Below are 16,660 nucleotides of genomic sequence, written 5' to 3' on the forward strand. Positions count from 1 at the left end.
TACATGCAAATACATTTAAAATGATTAAGTCTTCGCCTACTTACAGGTTGTGGCCCAACAACTGCTGCCTCTGGTTTTAAAGTTGGACCTGCTTCATGTTTTAGTAACAGTTTCTTGTTGAATCCGGCATTGAATTCATGGAGATTCTGGAAGCTGTCTTCCGTAAAATGCGCAGCGCAGAGAGCTAAATTACGATCGTCATTTTTAGGAACATGATCAAACATAAATTGTATCCATTGTTGACGAAGTACAACGTCTGTGGGAAGTTCGAAGACAGAAGACCTGACAGCTGATGAACATAACATATACTTTCGACGAGCCGCAGAAATATGCGCATGCCCTTTTTTGCATATTCCGGAAGGAGGGTTGATGTACATGTATGTACAAACACACTCTTGCAGAGATCAGACACACAGGAATATATGTTTTTAATGTGAATGTGATAATCTTTAAGGATTGTTTAGTATCATTTTGAAGGTCTCAGGGTGACTGGTAATAATGTCTCATTTCCAAAGAAGTAAAAGAAAAGGTAATAAGGTTTTTAAGAATAGTTAACACCTTCTGGCCTTTTGTCTGAATTCAATTTACAACTAAGCAAATGGTTACCTACTAGTAAATTTCCACTGGAACTTCCATATGAAATGAGGTCTTGCTATATAAGGGAAATGCAACGGAGAATTCGAGGCTGGATTGTCTGTATTCAGATCAGCCCATGATGCTGTGTCTTCAAGGCTCAGCATTCATGTAGTTAATATGTTGGCCAGGTAAAGTTCTTTGTTCTAGAACATTTGATGGTTTTGCAATGATTATGTTTAAATTGATTGATTACATTTACCTGACACAATAAATAGTTATTTTTGATTATTCTAACAGACTTTGGCTTTATTTTCATTAGAGTTAAAAGGAATAGTCAAACATTAACATGTATTTAATGATGCACAGATTTCATTGATAAACCCTTTTCATTTTACAGAGTCAGATGAAACGAGTTAATACATAAGATTAAATGTGTTGCATTTAATTAAAAATCACTTTGCCATGGGAAAGACAGAACACGCGTGAAACCTTCACCACGAATTAAATTCCACCATTGGATCGATTTTGTGGCGCTTTACACAATGAAACTGATAATATTTTCAAACCAAATTGTGCCAAATAATTTTGTCTGATAAATTGTGTATTTTCTTTTAATATATGAAAAAAATATATAAAATAATTTCTTCATATTTTGATGGTTTAATTCGAATTGGTAGGTTCATTAAAATTAAAAATTAAAAAAGCTGTTCACTTTTTCCATTCTTCAAACACCCACTTTCATAATAACATATTTTCCATTTGTTATGATGCAAATGGATTTAACGAGGCTTCAGGGACACAGAAAAACACAACACCAATTGTCAAATATGGCAGAGTTATGTGAACCTGCGACGCAACAGCCGTGCGCGTCACGAACAGCTGGACCAGGAGTGTGTGCAGACATTTGGTGCCATAAACTAAGAGCTCTTCTTCTGTCACTGCTTCTGTCGGCCTATACTTTACAGCAGAAGACAGCTGGATAGCAGTTCCATATATATATATATTTTTTATATATATGGAACTACTATTCTACTGTCTTGGCCAGGAATTCAATTTTTAAAATAGATTTTGAATCTCATATATATGTTTATATATATATATATATATATAAAATGTTTTGAAACATAGAAAATATATTTTGGTCCAAATATAACAAAAACTCTGGCTTTATCCAGCATTGTATTTATTTGAACCCGAATACACGGACGCACCAGACACACGTCAGCAGTGTCACTGAAAAATAAAAAAGGTAATTGCGACTTTTCATCTCACTTTTGCGAGATATAGTCATAATTGCGTGAAATAAAGTCACAATTGCGTGTTATAAAGTCATAATTGCGAAATATAAAGTCGAAATTGCATGTTGTAAAGTCAGAATTGCAACTTTATTTCTCCCAATTGCGACTTTCTTTCTCATAATTGCAACTTTATATCTCGCAATTGCGAATTTATTTTTTAGAATTGCGACTTTATATCTCACAATTGCGACTTTATATCTTGCAATTGCGACTTTATGTCTTAGAATTGCGACTTTATTGCTCATAATTGCGACTTTATTTCTCACAATTGCGACTTTATATCTCGCAATTGCGACTTTATATCTCAGAATTGCGACTTTATTTCTCATAATTGCGACTTTATATCTCGCAATTGCGACTTTATTTGTCAGAATTGCGACTTTATATCTCACAATTGCGACTTTATTTCTCACAATTTTGACTTCATATCTCGCAATTGTGAGATAAAAAGTCGCAATTATTTTTTTTATTCAGAGGCGGAAACAAACTTCCTATATTTATGGCACTTGTCAAGGATGGAAAGAACAATACAAAACGGTATCATCTGTTTATATAAAAATGACACGTTGCTTGTACGATCTGCACTGACACAGATATTCACGAGCGGCCGCTAACACTCACATGCTTCGCCACGTCTCCACCAATAGCTCTGCTGGTCTTCACATATTCACACACGGAACCGCTCAGCAAAAGGTCAAACGCCTCCATGCTCTGGGATTCACCTTCGATCAAAGAGAGAACAACAAAACTGGAATCAATGTGACAGAATAAACATTACTGAGGATGCGTTAAAATCTCATTCACTGTTGAAGACGTTAGAGTTTGAAACTGTTTGGCGTCAGTAAGTCACTGTTTGGCGTCAGTAAGACTAATTTTATTCAAGGGTGCATTAAAGTGACTCTAAAGACATTAGTAATGTTACAAAACATGCTGTTATTGAACAAAAAATGCATCAAAACTGTTTTCAACATCAATAATAATCATAAATGTTTTTTGAGCATCAAATCATCATATTAGAGTGCTTTGTGAAGGATCATGTGACACTGAAGAGTGGAGTAATGATGATAAATTCAGCTTTAATTAAAGGAATAATTTACACTTTACTATATATTCACATAGAAAATGGTTATTTTACATTGTAATAATATTTCATAATTGTTCTGTTTTTGCTGAAAAACACACACACACACACACACACACTCTCACACACACTGACAGCCACACACTCACTCTCACAGAAAAAAATCTATAAATAAATAAATATTAGTTAACCTAAATATATCAGGAAAACAACTATTCTGAAAACACTGAAGAAAAAAACAACCCAAATCTGAAGGAGGAAAAAGCTAATACTGTATCATATTATATCATATATCTCAGACTATGCCGAGGCTTATGCCACTCTACTCCGGTGAGAATATTTTTCCCATGAAGGAAAACCCCCTAAAGTCAGAGTTGTTCTCTTTAAGATTATCAGCAGATCACAGACAATGCCCTGTGGACTCATCAAAGCAGACCAGACATGCTTACAACTATTAATATAAATTTAGAACTGCTATCAAGATCCTGCTGTACTTGTGGTACCTCCGTTGATCATGTGACTACTGCTGATGATGTCAACCATTGGCCACGCCCCCTGGCCCGAACTGTAGTTTACCAGCCATGTATTTACCAGACATGCTTACAACTATTAATCTATAAAATAATTCTGCACTGCTGTGCTTGTGGTACCTCCGTTGATCATGTGACATGTGATGTCACCGTTGGCCATGCCCCCTGGACCGAACTGTAGTTTACCAGCCACTGCCTCCAGACGAACCACTGCCTTCTCCAGACGCTCGACCAGCGCTTCCATAACAGCGTTCCTGCAGAAACACAGTCAAGATGCTGAGATATGATGTATCAAGATATGAGGCTATTAAAATGTAAACGTCTCAAATCTCTCACTGCAATTTCTAATTTCGCGCCTTGAATTTTCCAACTCTTTTCGCGATATATTAAATGCAAAACTAACTTGTGCACTTGCAACTCAGTGGTGGCGAGAGACTTTCACCTTCATTACAAACTCTCCAAAATGTCCAGGTTTGTTTGTTCTGTGATAGAAAGCGTCCAGACTTTCTCTCTCAATAGTTGTGTGGTTTGGCAGCTCCATAACTTAAAGGAGTAATTCACTTTAAAAAAAACTTTTGCTGATAAATACTCACCTCCATGTCATCCAAGATGGTTCAAACGGTTCAGGGTCCAAATGAGAGTTTCAGTGCAGCTTCAAAGGGCTTTAAACGACACCAGACGATGAATAAGGGTCTAATCTAGCTATCGGTCATTTCAAAAATAAATAAAAAAGTTTAAGTTTTATAAGCACAAATGCTCGCCTTGCTCTGTTCTGTGTGATTCTCCTGTTCGAACTCGACATCAAAATGAACAAATCTTTTTTGGAGTCATTTGGTTGATTCAATGAACAAAATTAACGAAATGAATCGAAAAAAGATTCATTCATTCTGATGAACGAGTTCGAACAGGAGAGTCACGAACCCGCATCACAGAACAGAGCAAGGCAAGTGTTTGTGCTTTTACAGCTTAAACTTTTTTACTTTTTTATTAAATGAGCGATTGTTTCACTAGATAAGACCCTTATTCATCGCCTGGTGTCGTTTAAAGCCCTCTGAAGCTGAACTGAAACTCTCATTTCGACCTTGAACCGTTTGGACCCCACTGAAGTCCATTATGTGGAGAAAAATCCTGGAGTGTTTTCATCAAAAACCTTCATTTCTTTTCGACTGAAGAAAGAAAGACATGGACATCTTGGATGACATGGGGGTGAGTAAATTATCAGCAAAAGTTTTTTTTTTAAAGTGAACTACTCCTTTAATAACTAATATTCTTTGCAACAGAAGTGAATCAATCAAAGCTAACTTTATCTGGACAATAACTTTATTCTAGAGCTGCTGTAAAGCCAAACAATCTCTGTTCCTTTAATTTCCTATTATCAAAGCTGCTGTGAAACAGTCCATATGCACTGTATACATGTAGGTTGTGATCTCTCTACCATTGACGACATTTATGCCTCACGTTTGCAGAAAAAACAATTCTTGGACACACCCGGCATTTATCTCCTCTGCCTTCAATTATATCAATTAAAACTCAAATTAAAGTCTGCGTGTTTCTTGAACAGCACTTATTGTTCAAGCTCTTAACTCTTAATGCATTAGTATTACATTAGTTATATACTGTATGTATCTATGTATATATATATATATATATATATATATATATATTTTTTTTTTTTTTTTTTTGTCTTCATGTTATAATTGTGGATGAGCTCACCAAGAAAAAATCCAGACAACTTGTTTTTTATGGCAATAAATAAATAAATAAACCAGCGTTACGGCCTGTGAAAGCGCTTTGATTTGTTGGGACTTCGTGACCGGAGTACCAGTCAGTTCAATAAAACACTCCCCGCTCCCTGCAACGGTCAAACGCCAGCACGTATCCCACAGAAACATAACAACAATAATTATGAGGGAACATTTATAAACTTTCTTGGAGGTCTCGTGCACAAATGTTGCAAGAATGAGACTGGAGTCGGCAATGTGAATAACATTACTGTATTACTTGTCACCATGAAATCAAATCAATATTGCAGTAACCTATTTATTCTTAATGATATATCCATGATGCACATCATTATTTTTATAAATTCATAATCTTGAATCAGAATAACTTCCCCTTCCTCTTCTCTGATAATGAGGGCGGAGCAACCTGTCACTCACATGTGATCAGCCAATAGCAAACCACAACCATCCAATCTATTCCCCACAGACACAATCAAGCCCCCTCACATTTGTTCTTGTTCCAAAAGCGCTTCACTCGGATATACGTCACAATCGAGAAGAAAAAACTAGTCCAACTTAATACATAGTACTTAAATAGTCATTGTTATCAAAAGGGGGTTTTGCTCCGGGTAGTTATATAGGAACTATCCTTTAGTATTAATATTACATTAGTATTAATATAAAATAAGACTTTATATTAAGACTGATACTATTTCAGGAAATCAGGCTCACACACACACACACACACACACACACACACACTGTATGAAGGCGTGGTGGGTTCACTGGCAGCTTTCCACATGACCACACCTCAATGCTCATCTGCAAACAGAAACACCAGTCGATCCCTTACGACAGCGTCAAGAGGAGGCCAAGTGAGCAGTCCACCAAAGTATTTCATTACAAAACATCACCACCATATTACACATTTTTGTAAGTCATTCTGGAACATGTTGTGACATTTTTCTTCTTTACGAAATCCTTAATCCATCTTAATTTTAATTTCTGATCTTTAAAGTACTTAAAAATGTTCAATTATATATATAATTTAACATAAATATATTTTAATGAACAAGAACACAAGAAAATGTGTGACAAAACTGATCAGACAAAATTATTTGGCACAATTTGGTTTGAAAAAATTCTCAGTTTCACTGCATTATCACACATAAAACGAATCGTCTCCAAGCACAACTATGCAATATGTCCCGAACATGGTTTCCACCGCTGAATAAAAAATGAAAAGTTAATTGAAAAATAAAAATTCTCAAAATTCCAAGTTTATGTCTTCCAGTTAGGAGGAAAAATAATCAGAAAGATAATATTCTTTCTGATTTATTGAAGAATGCATTATGAATGCATTTTTAAAAAGCGAATGAGAATAATGTGGAATTTGTTACGTGCAAATATTTCAACAGTGATTCAGTTTAGAAAGTATATCTGTAATGAAAAACAGTGGAAGGAAAGACTGATACAATGCAAATAAAACACAAAAGATCAGAATCGTGCAAACAACCCGAGCACCTTCACACAATCCAACTATGAACCATAATTTGGCAGCTGTGGTTACCAGAACTTTCCCATTAAAAATACGGTAGCGTTATTGGTTTTACGGACTAAACTTAAAATTTACAGTAATAAAACGTATTTCATTATCAGATATAATGTTAATTTACCATCCTATTGAAGTATTAATAACTGTTTCATACCATTATAATACACTGACAACCACCAATCACAGCAGTGATGCAAGTCACATGATCAATCAAATCAAAGCTCATCACACACATTAAACACCATCATGGTAACACATGTGAAATTTCAAAAAAGCAATAAATATTAATTTAACAACATTAAATGTAACATAAAACCCTAATGTAAAAACTGATTAAAAAAAAACTAAGAAAACTATATGAACTAACAGTTAATTCAACAAAAAAACATAAAATGCGAAGTGTCATGCAGGGAATTGTGGGAATTTCAATTTACGTTTTTTCACTGTAAATTGTACAATGAGTTGTTATTTTTCACTTTCAAAACTGTAACGGCATTTTACAGTAAAATTACATTAAATGTACCATCAGATCTATCACCGTCATTTACCGTATATAGTAATGAAACTTTCTGTTTCCTTCCTTACTATAGGAAAAAGAAAGTTAATCATGATAATTTTTTACAGTACTGAAGATCCGACAGCGGATTCATTTACCTGAACGCTACAGACACAAAAGTGCCATATCTGCTGCATTTAACATGTAGCCACGACAAGAGCAACTCTCTCTCTATCTCTCTCTCTCTCTCTCTGACACCCGTCAGCAGTAATTAATAGTGACCCGGTGTGGAAATGCTCACGTCATCGTGTTATCTCTTTAGAGAATTCTCTCGGCCGTGCCAAATGCCTGAGATGGGCCTCAGCCTGAGCGACACACATGGCATCAAACCTCCAGCTCCAGAGATGAGATAACCCTGCCAAATCATTCTGTTAAAAATACAGTAAAATGTAAACAGAACAAACTTTTACATTTTAAACTGGTAAATCCAACAGCCCTTTCTGCTAAAAATGCTTTACTTAGTATTTTTGTCTTGTTTCTAGTCCAAATATCAAAAAATTCTTGAGATGCATTTACTGAAGTAGTAAAATGACATTAGATAATAAGTCTTGTTTTCTGGCGAAATAAATAAAAATTAAGTGAGTTTTTGAGCTTTTTCAAACAGAAAGAAGATTATTTTTCATACCCCATTGGCAGATAATTTAGCTTTTTTTTAAGCATCAACTCACTTAATTTTTTTTATAATAACTTTTTATACTTACTTTTATACTATAGTAACTTTTAGTTACTTATATATATTTTTCACAGAACATAATAAAAGGAACATTATCTGAGACAACTGATAAAATAACAAAAGTAATACAGAGAAATAATAGTAATAAATAAAAAATATTCTGTATATATATATATATATATATATATATATATATATATATATATTGCTGCACCTAATATGAATGTTCACATCTCAACAACAATAATATACAGCCATATATATGTATATACAATAAAAAATAGATTTAAATATTCTTTAACGATGTGCCACCTCTGATTAAAAATGTCAGTTCTCAATTCAACTCACTTAATTTTGATTAATGGGCTATATGCACGCAAAAGTTCGGCATTTGACGCAAGGATGCTCGTCCATTTCCGGTTGTGGAGATTAAAGCGGAGGAAAACCGAGGAAAACAGGATTATGGCAGAGTCTTCAAAATGTACTGTCCTCCCGTCTTTGAAACGAAACGTACATACGTTTAGATGTAATTTTATATATTGTTATGTTTATTAAATATAATTTTAAAAAGAAGCCTAAACACAATGAGGGGTGTCTGTTTTATCTGTTTTTGTGACTAACGTTTCTTTAGTATAACCATGGAGTATAAAATTCAATATAAATTCGCGGTATTGCATTGGACTCTACGATCGGAGGAAGTTATCGAGCATCCTTACACCTTCCCCGGAAATACCGCCGTGCATAGAGCCCATTACCCCGGAAAACAGGACATAAAATCTTATGTCATTTTACTCATCTAATAAATGCATCTTGATTTAAGATTTTTTTGATATTTGCACTGGAAACAAGACAAAAATACTAAAATACTAAGTAAGAAAAGCACTTGTTGTATATATATATATATATATATATATATATATATACAGTATATCATAATAAAAATGATGGAAAAGAGAAAGACAATTTGACACTAAAACAATGCAATAAGCATTCATTTAACAACATAAGATGTAAGATAAAACTGTAATGGATGTAAATATTAGTAAACTAAGAAGAAACATACAATAGTGGCCAAAAGTGATGTTTTTAATATCAAAATATGAGGAAAATATTTTATACTTTTAATATGAGGGAAGAACAAAACACGGTATTTATCTGACTAAAATTATTTGCGGAAAATGCAAACTTGTTTTTTGCATTTTCCTTGTTTGTTTGTTTTTTTTCCTTGTTTTTCATGCATTTATAATTTCTTTGTATGACAGCCTGGACAAAAAATACTTGTTTGGCCAATTATCTGAATTACCATTAAATTCTGGGAATGCCAGTTATGGCTTTTCAATGAAAATTATAAGATGAATAGTGTTTTTTTTTTTGTTTTGTTTTTTTACCTAAAATTACATAAAAAGCAAGGATCTATTACAATCTCCATGTAAATGAACTTGCTAACCAATTAAAAGGGTTTCTTTGAAGCATTTTTACAGTTAAAATCACAAAATTTCCAATTTGTCAAACTAAATTTTCTGGTCTATATGTGTGTCTGCCGTTAAAAGTATAACAATCTGCACAACATGATCTGTGCTGCAGTAATATTCCAGGAGTGATGCACTAATCTATTTCGGAGTGACTCTAAATGCAGAGCAATGCTTCACCCGGATACAGAAGGAGCACATGTGCTACTAAACACCATTCATTTCTGCAATATTACTCAATTAATGCGGCATCTGTTTCTCCCCATTGACCTTTGGCTATTATTACAGTAGGTGAAACTCGAAAAGTTAGAATATCGTCCAAAAGTTAAGTAATTCAACTTAAAAAGTGAAACTAAAATATTATATAGACTCAGTACATGTAAAGTGAGATATTTCAAGCCTTTAATACGGATTACAGCTTGTGAACACCTTTTCACAATATTCTAATTTTGAATTTGGGATTTTCACAAACTGTAATCCATAATCATCAAATGCTCTTATTCATGCTCTTATTCATTCAAGTGCTTTTTACCATTTTTTTTTTTGTCCAGTATCCTCACAAGTCTTAAAATGAGTTCAATTAAGTCTTAAATGAAAGTAAAGAGTTGAGAAAATAGGATGCGTTTCAGATCCACGTCAGGTCTTAAAGTGACAGCAGCCTAATAAACCTGACGCTGTCTGTCAGAGGATAATCAAATAACAAAAGATAAAAAGGTAAATCACGCACTCACTGCTCTAGACTAGCTTTAATAAGGATTAATCAATATTTAATTTATAATTTATGCAGTGAAGACTGTAAAGTGTTAATTCAATTTATTTGTATGTCCTGTTAGACCTGACAAACTTAAAGCACTGTTTACAAGGTTACATCTCAAAATCAGTAAAAAAAAATATAAAAAAATAAATAAAGTAAAAAAAAAAAATACTTTTTTGTACTTTTTTGTGCAAAGTAAAAATCTGAACCGCTTTGACTGGGCCAATCGAAATAATTGAGCCCGATATGTTGAAACGCAGATACAAGTGGTATTTATTATAATGGATATGTGAAGATTGAGTTTAGTAAATGTTCACTTAAAAAGTTGTTATATATTTTTAAAGACTAATAAATGTTGAAATTGATAGATTTCAATAATGCTGAATGCTAAATGCTGAATGGCTAAAATTCATAAAAAGATGCATGAAACAAATATTTTGTCTTTTGTCTTTATGATGTTTCTACATTCATTTGGAGATTAAATGTGAAATTATTACAATATAAAAATAGCCTATTTTAAAATCTTTAATGTTAGGAGTGATTAATCATGCTTAATTTAAGAAAAAAAAATGTTTAATGAATTAGTTTTTTTTTTTTTCGATTGACAGCATATATACATATACAGTATAGCCTACTATTAAAAATGAAAACAATTTTAGCTAGCTAATATACAGGCCAACAAGGTGAGTCAGCCTAGTGAATTATGACAGCAACATTTCATACAGTACATAAAAACTGAACTACTGTACTAGACAGCATCACTTCTTTACATGTAGACTAGCTTGTGTAACAGAGCCAAAGTAAGAGTCAGTCTGGCCATCTCTGCCCCACAGCCTGCACACACCGATATGACAACTGACAGATCATGCAATTAGTGAGAAGATAAGACACCCTGCCCTCCAACACCAACACACAACACACACACCCCTGAAACCAGAAAATATAGCTCGTTCAAACCAAATTCCTGTCAGCGAATGCGCGTGCCTCCAAACAAAAACACGCACGTTCCCGTGAGAACCTCCCACCCGCGCGACCCGAACGTCCCACTAACGACCTAAAACGAAAATGTGACAGAGACATAGCCATTCTTACCGATGTATTACCTCTGACAAGTAATCCGGGGTTTACTCTCACGTTTTCTCTAGAAAAAGCGAGATGTGGATCGGCTATGCAAGTCTCTGGTCCTGGCGTCCCCGGCGCGCACCCTACTGTCAATCAAATGAGCCCGGCAGCCGCTTCCGGGACTTCCATATTTGGGAATGATGAATCAGAGATGCCTCGACAGAGCAGACACTGAGGAACTCTCGAAGGCATTACACTGAAGAATGGCAAACACCCATTCAGAAAAAGTATAAATATGAAAGAAAAAAAATAATGTTTTATATAAGTAGTTTGGATTAAACGGTGAGTTATTATAAGAAAATGAAAATATGTTAGTATGTTTTACTTGACTTATTAAATAAGAAATATGTCTTATATATGTCAGAAATATGTGCTGTCAAATCGATTAATAGCGATTAACATATATAGCCTATATAGCCTATTTGCGTGTGTGTGAGTGTGTGTGTATGTATATTGTATATATATATATATATATATATATATATGAAGAGTTCAGATGCAAAAGCCTCTAAGTGTCATTTGAAATTTTCTTCTAAAATGATCATTTTTATCAACCTTGTATATTTAAGTTCAGTAATTTCACTTAAATGGCAATGAAGATAAATTGCCATTTAAGTGAAATTACTGAACTTAAATATACAAGCTTGATAAAAATGACCATTCTAGAAGAAAATTTCAAATGGCATTTAGAGGCTTTTGCATCTAAACTCTTCATATACACACTATACAAACACGCACACACAACACACACATAGGCTATATATATATATATATATATATATATATATATATATATACAAACTTTGTATGTAAGATGTGATTAATCGTGATTAATCGATTTGATTAGTTATAGTATTATATTATTACTGCAGTCAAATCGATTAAACAAGATAAATCACATTTAACAAAAGTTTGTCAATATATGTGTGTGTGTGTGTGTGTGTGTGTATGCTGTATATATATATATATATATATATATATACATAAATACATAGGGCCTACACACACACACACAATGAATGTAAATATAGCCTATATGTATTGTATGTATATGTATGTATTTATGTGTACAGTATATATAGACTACTGTATACACACACACACTATGTAAGATGTGACTATACGATTAATTGATTTGACAGCACTAATAATATAATAATGCAATGTTAATATAACACAATATATATTCAAAAAATACAATGACACAATAATCAATGATAATAATTATGTGAATATTATCAAAACATAAATGTATTTAAAAAATGTCAGAAGCCAATGTGAATACAACGATTTGTAAGAACTAGATTTTTCAAGATTTCTTCTTTTTTATCATCTAAGACATTCCATTTTGTCAACTAACATAAATTTAAATTTAAAAGTAATACAAAATCTCATAAATTCCCCCCCCCCCTCACCACCACCACCAACACCAAACACGCACACACACACACACACACACACACACACCCAAAGCATTGCATTATTAATTTTCTAATCACTTTATTCCATCTCCATGACCTCTGGAGCAACTCTAGTGCCCTTCTGACAGCGTGACGGATGAGATTATCCAGAGATGTTGCTGTCAGCTGGTATCAGCTTGTATTCTGCATGTGTTCCCGGTGGCGTTTCTTCCCGGGAGCCTGCATTATCATGGCCCACGGTAGACAAGCATCCCTGGTGACGGTGTGGTGGAAAGTTTCACTCCTGAAACAGCGTCAGGTTACACTCCGGGCAGAAATAGATCCTCCAGAGATGTGGCCCTTCGGCATTTCTTATTGATAAGAAAATCCCTGAATAATTCACGTATGTCCAATAAGCCAAACAGCCTCTACAGGTGAAGCCGCGTTGGGTGGGTTTTAAGTAAAGATACACATGTGTTGTGAGGGTTATGTGTAAATAGGCTTGAGTTACAGGGGATGTCAGGCTGGATCAGAATTTAGGCCCGGTTTATGGTCATTACCCAAAGTGCTCAGTGCCGAACACTAGAAGACTGGTTCAACTAGGTCAACATGGTGGATCTCAGATCCATGACACAACGATTTGGATAAAACATTGCTCAATCTAGATCTGGTATGAAGTTCACAAACAACAAACATACATAAAATTGCTTACACCATCACCCGACGAGTCATATTGATAAATTATATTTAGTGATTCTGGCGACGTGTTTGCACATTCATTAAGTCACAAACACTCAGTCAAGTATGTTTATCCAACACTCTTGTTAAAACATTCTTTGAATTATGGGGCAAAATAACAAATTTATTAAATTGATCTTCAAAAAATATTCTTAGTCGCCTAAATCAACATTATCACCACGTTTTTTACAATGAAGACTATGATGAGATACTTACAATGGAAGTTAATTTGAGCATTAAATTGCTTTTTTTTAATGTGACATAATCAATTGGCAAGTTTTTCTGTGAGAAGTTATACCCAATTTTAACACGAAAACATATATATATATATATATATATATATATATATATATATATATATATATATATATATATTTAAATGATGATTTAAATCATGCTCAAACAATAGGTTAATAGATGAGTGTTAAAGGGCTGGTAGTGTAATGTGTAGTGTAGTGTAGATGTAAAATAAATCTCTGATGGCCCCAGAGTGTGTATCTGAAGTTTTAGCTCACAGCTTACATCACAGATGTGTATGTTTTTATATAGCATGTTAAAATTGTCACCTTTTGAGGGTTAGCAAAAACGCACCGTTTTTTTGTCTGGCCCTTTAAATGCAAATGAGCTGCTGCTTCCGGCACAGGGGGCGGAGTTTCAAGAGCTCCTGTGTTTGTGTCATAGGTTTGTGTGTGTGTGTTCGTGCGTTCCGATTACTTTAGCAGACAGGTACTCAAAATTTAAACAACTTTTAGCCTTTTATTTTCAAACCGGAGTCGGACAAAGATGGAGAGACTCAAGAAGAAGTGACAACATGAAGAATGCAACAGGACATTTCTGAATGGTTAGTTGATGAATTTATGTAGCTTACTATCTTCTAGACATCAATTAGCATATTCTGTCATGATAATCTATAAATCATGTTCCTGGGGGCAGGGTTTATGTAAATGTTATAGGGTTGTGATGTCACTAACCCGAGAGAGGAAGCTCGTGTAGTTCTACCAGCCGTTTGTTGTGGTCCTTAAAAAGCAATTTCTTTATAAGCAAATATCTCCCTTTTGCTTTGCTTCAAAATCAACCACAAAGAATAAGTGTACAATTTTAAACTTTGCCTTTAAATCCTCCAAAAATTTGCAAAAGCCTCACCGTAACATTGATTTTTGCCTTTTTTAAAATAAAAAAACTTTACATTTTTTTGTGGTAATCAACATTATTTACAAATGCTGTCAGTTTTAACAAAATAAATAAAATAAGTGTTATTATATATATGTATACGCATAACTTTTCACTTAAAAAAGTGCCACATCACTAGCTTTTAAAAAAAAAAATCTAAATAATTCTTTTGCTAATAAACACAAATGCTGTCCATCAGTTTAACTGGTTCTGAACCTGTAATATTCCTCAATTATTAAGCAATGTTTGGACAGGCAGAGTTGAGGCTAGCTAAATTTGTCACCTCACAAACCAGCATAAACAAGGTCATAAATAAGAATCTCGGTGTGTGGCGAGGAGAAGTGACGGCCAGTGTGTTTATACGGTTGGCTTGCTGAGAATATCTGCTTCTTTTTCACGACACCTTCATCCACGAGAAACACGGAAAGCGTGCGCTGTGACTGCAGTAGTAAAACTACCGCCTGTCTAAACAAAGACCGTACGAAACAAAACATCAGCACTTTATATCACCATTGAAATACTTTGCAATTCACCACTCAATGATGCAGCAATGACCTTTTGAATAAGTTACACAATATAACAATCTCAAAGCATGAGCACATCAATCAGGCGATGCAAGAATGGAGATTCATGCAATGAACAAAGCGTTTGAGGTTTAAATATAGAACCTTTTTATTTCCATTTAGAGTAAATAGTGTTGAAAATCTGAAATAAGGCTTAAATACCTACAGAACGTTTGTATTTAAATAGTCAATAACACTTTACATGCCCAAATCCAGTGACAAAGAAAAATGTGTCCTTTTTCGTGTTGTTATTTTTTTCTTCTTCTTCTCATATTTTCCCTTGTAAGAAATAGTTCAAGTATAAAAATTCTCAACAGTGTAAAATAGCCCATCTGATGCATATTTAAAGCAATAGAAGCACAGCATCCATCCTTGACATTGACAATACATTCTAGTGTATGAAGCAGCATGTCCCTTCGCTCTTTTTTTTTTTTTTGTCCTTTTAAACAGTTCTGGATCTGACAAATGGATATAACATGCCCCCCAAAAACAACAGGCCTGCAATTAGACAAAATGTCATACGACAGGCATTAAACTAGCTGATATTTAATGTAATGTTCTAAAATTCCAAATGTAATGAAAAAAAAAAAAAAAAAAAGATTTGTACAGTGCACATACAGAATTGCATTTTAAATAAGTCCTACAACAACACTTTTGGTTGAGTATGTTAATAATACTACAACTAAGCCTACTCAATAACTTATAATAGTAATAATAATAATATGCCATGAGATGAATACATTATATCCATACAGTACCGCTTCCAAGTCTGATCTCAGAGCGTCAACTCAAAATAAATATCTTAAATAGCAGATCTCTTTAAATAGCATTACAAATGTAAGGCACACAAAGAACCCTCGGATCCTTTCGCTATAGTGCTGTTCTGTAAAGAGTTGCTCATTGAAATACGTAGACCTTAGTAAGTGTGCTGGTGCTCAGTGAACATATAAAGACCAGACCGATAGCGCATAGCGGATAGCTTGCGGTGACGTTCCTCTCTTCTCACGACTTCAGATAAAGATCCGGTGCTGATTTTGGGAAGATCCACAGGTCTGTCCCAGTCCTCTTTAGGATAAGAAGAAGTGGGAAATGTTGACAGACCCGAAGCAGGACCGGTTCCAGGGATAAAACGGCAACAGCTCAACGAACCAGAGCAATCCAGAGCTGTGTGTGTGTGTGTGTCAGTGCCTGTTCCTTCCAACACAGCAGTTGCTCCCTGATTCTAGTACTAATACTGAGCAATGCCACGTTATTTTTCCCTACATAGTCATCTTAGTGTGTGTGTGTGTTTATGTACGCCCACAGACAGACATTAACACTTAAATTTGTGTATAACGGTGTACATGTTAGTCCGTGTGTGTGTGTGTGTGTGTGTTTTGTAAGCATATAATACAATACATCTCAGTCTTTTTGTCTTTTTTTGAGAGTACCTTCAAATTGTTCGATGCCCATTG

At 34.3% G+C, this 16,660-nt stretch overlaps 1 protein-coding gene across 2 annotated transcripts in view; it reads right to left on the bottom strand.

Moving 5' to 3' along the window:
* cap2 (cyclase associated actin cytoskeleton regulatory protein 2) overlaps positions 1-11,461 on the bottom strand; it is a 38,736-nt gene extending 27,275 nt beyond the window's left edge. The window contains exons 1-3 of one of the 2 annotated variants that reach the window (XM_039680487.2): positions 11,306-11,461; positions 3,606-3,739; positions 2,496-2,596 (exon numbers count right to left, since the gene is read on the bottom strand). In XM_039680487.2, coding sequence (XP_039536421.2) covers positions 2,496-2,596; positions 3,606-3,729 — 225 coding nt within the window. In that variant the 5' untranslated portion in view covers positions 3,730-3,739; positions 11,306-11,461. The remainder of the gene's footprint in view (positions 1-2,495; positions 2,597-3,605; positions 3,740-11,305) is intronic. The other variant, XM_039680488.2, reaches the window with a different exon arrangement.
* Between the last annotated feature and the right edge of the window lie 5,199 nt (positions 11,462-16,660).

Source organism: Pimephales promelas, chromosome 18 (genome assembly GCF_988280905.1).
Source record: "Pimephales promelas chromosome 18, fPimPro1.hap1.1, whole genome shotgun sequence".
Lineage (NCBI taxonomy): Eukaryota > Metazoa > Chordata > Actinopteri > Cypriniformes > Leuciscidae > Pimephales > Pimephales promelas.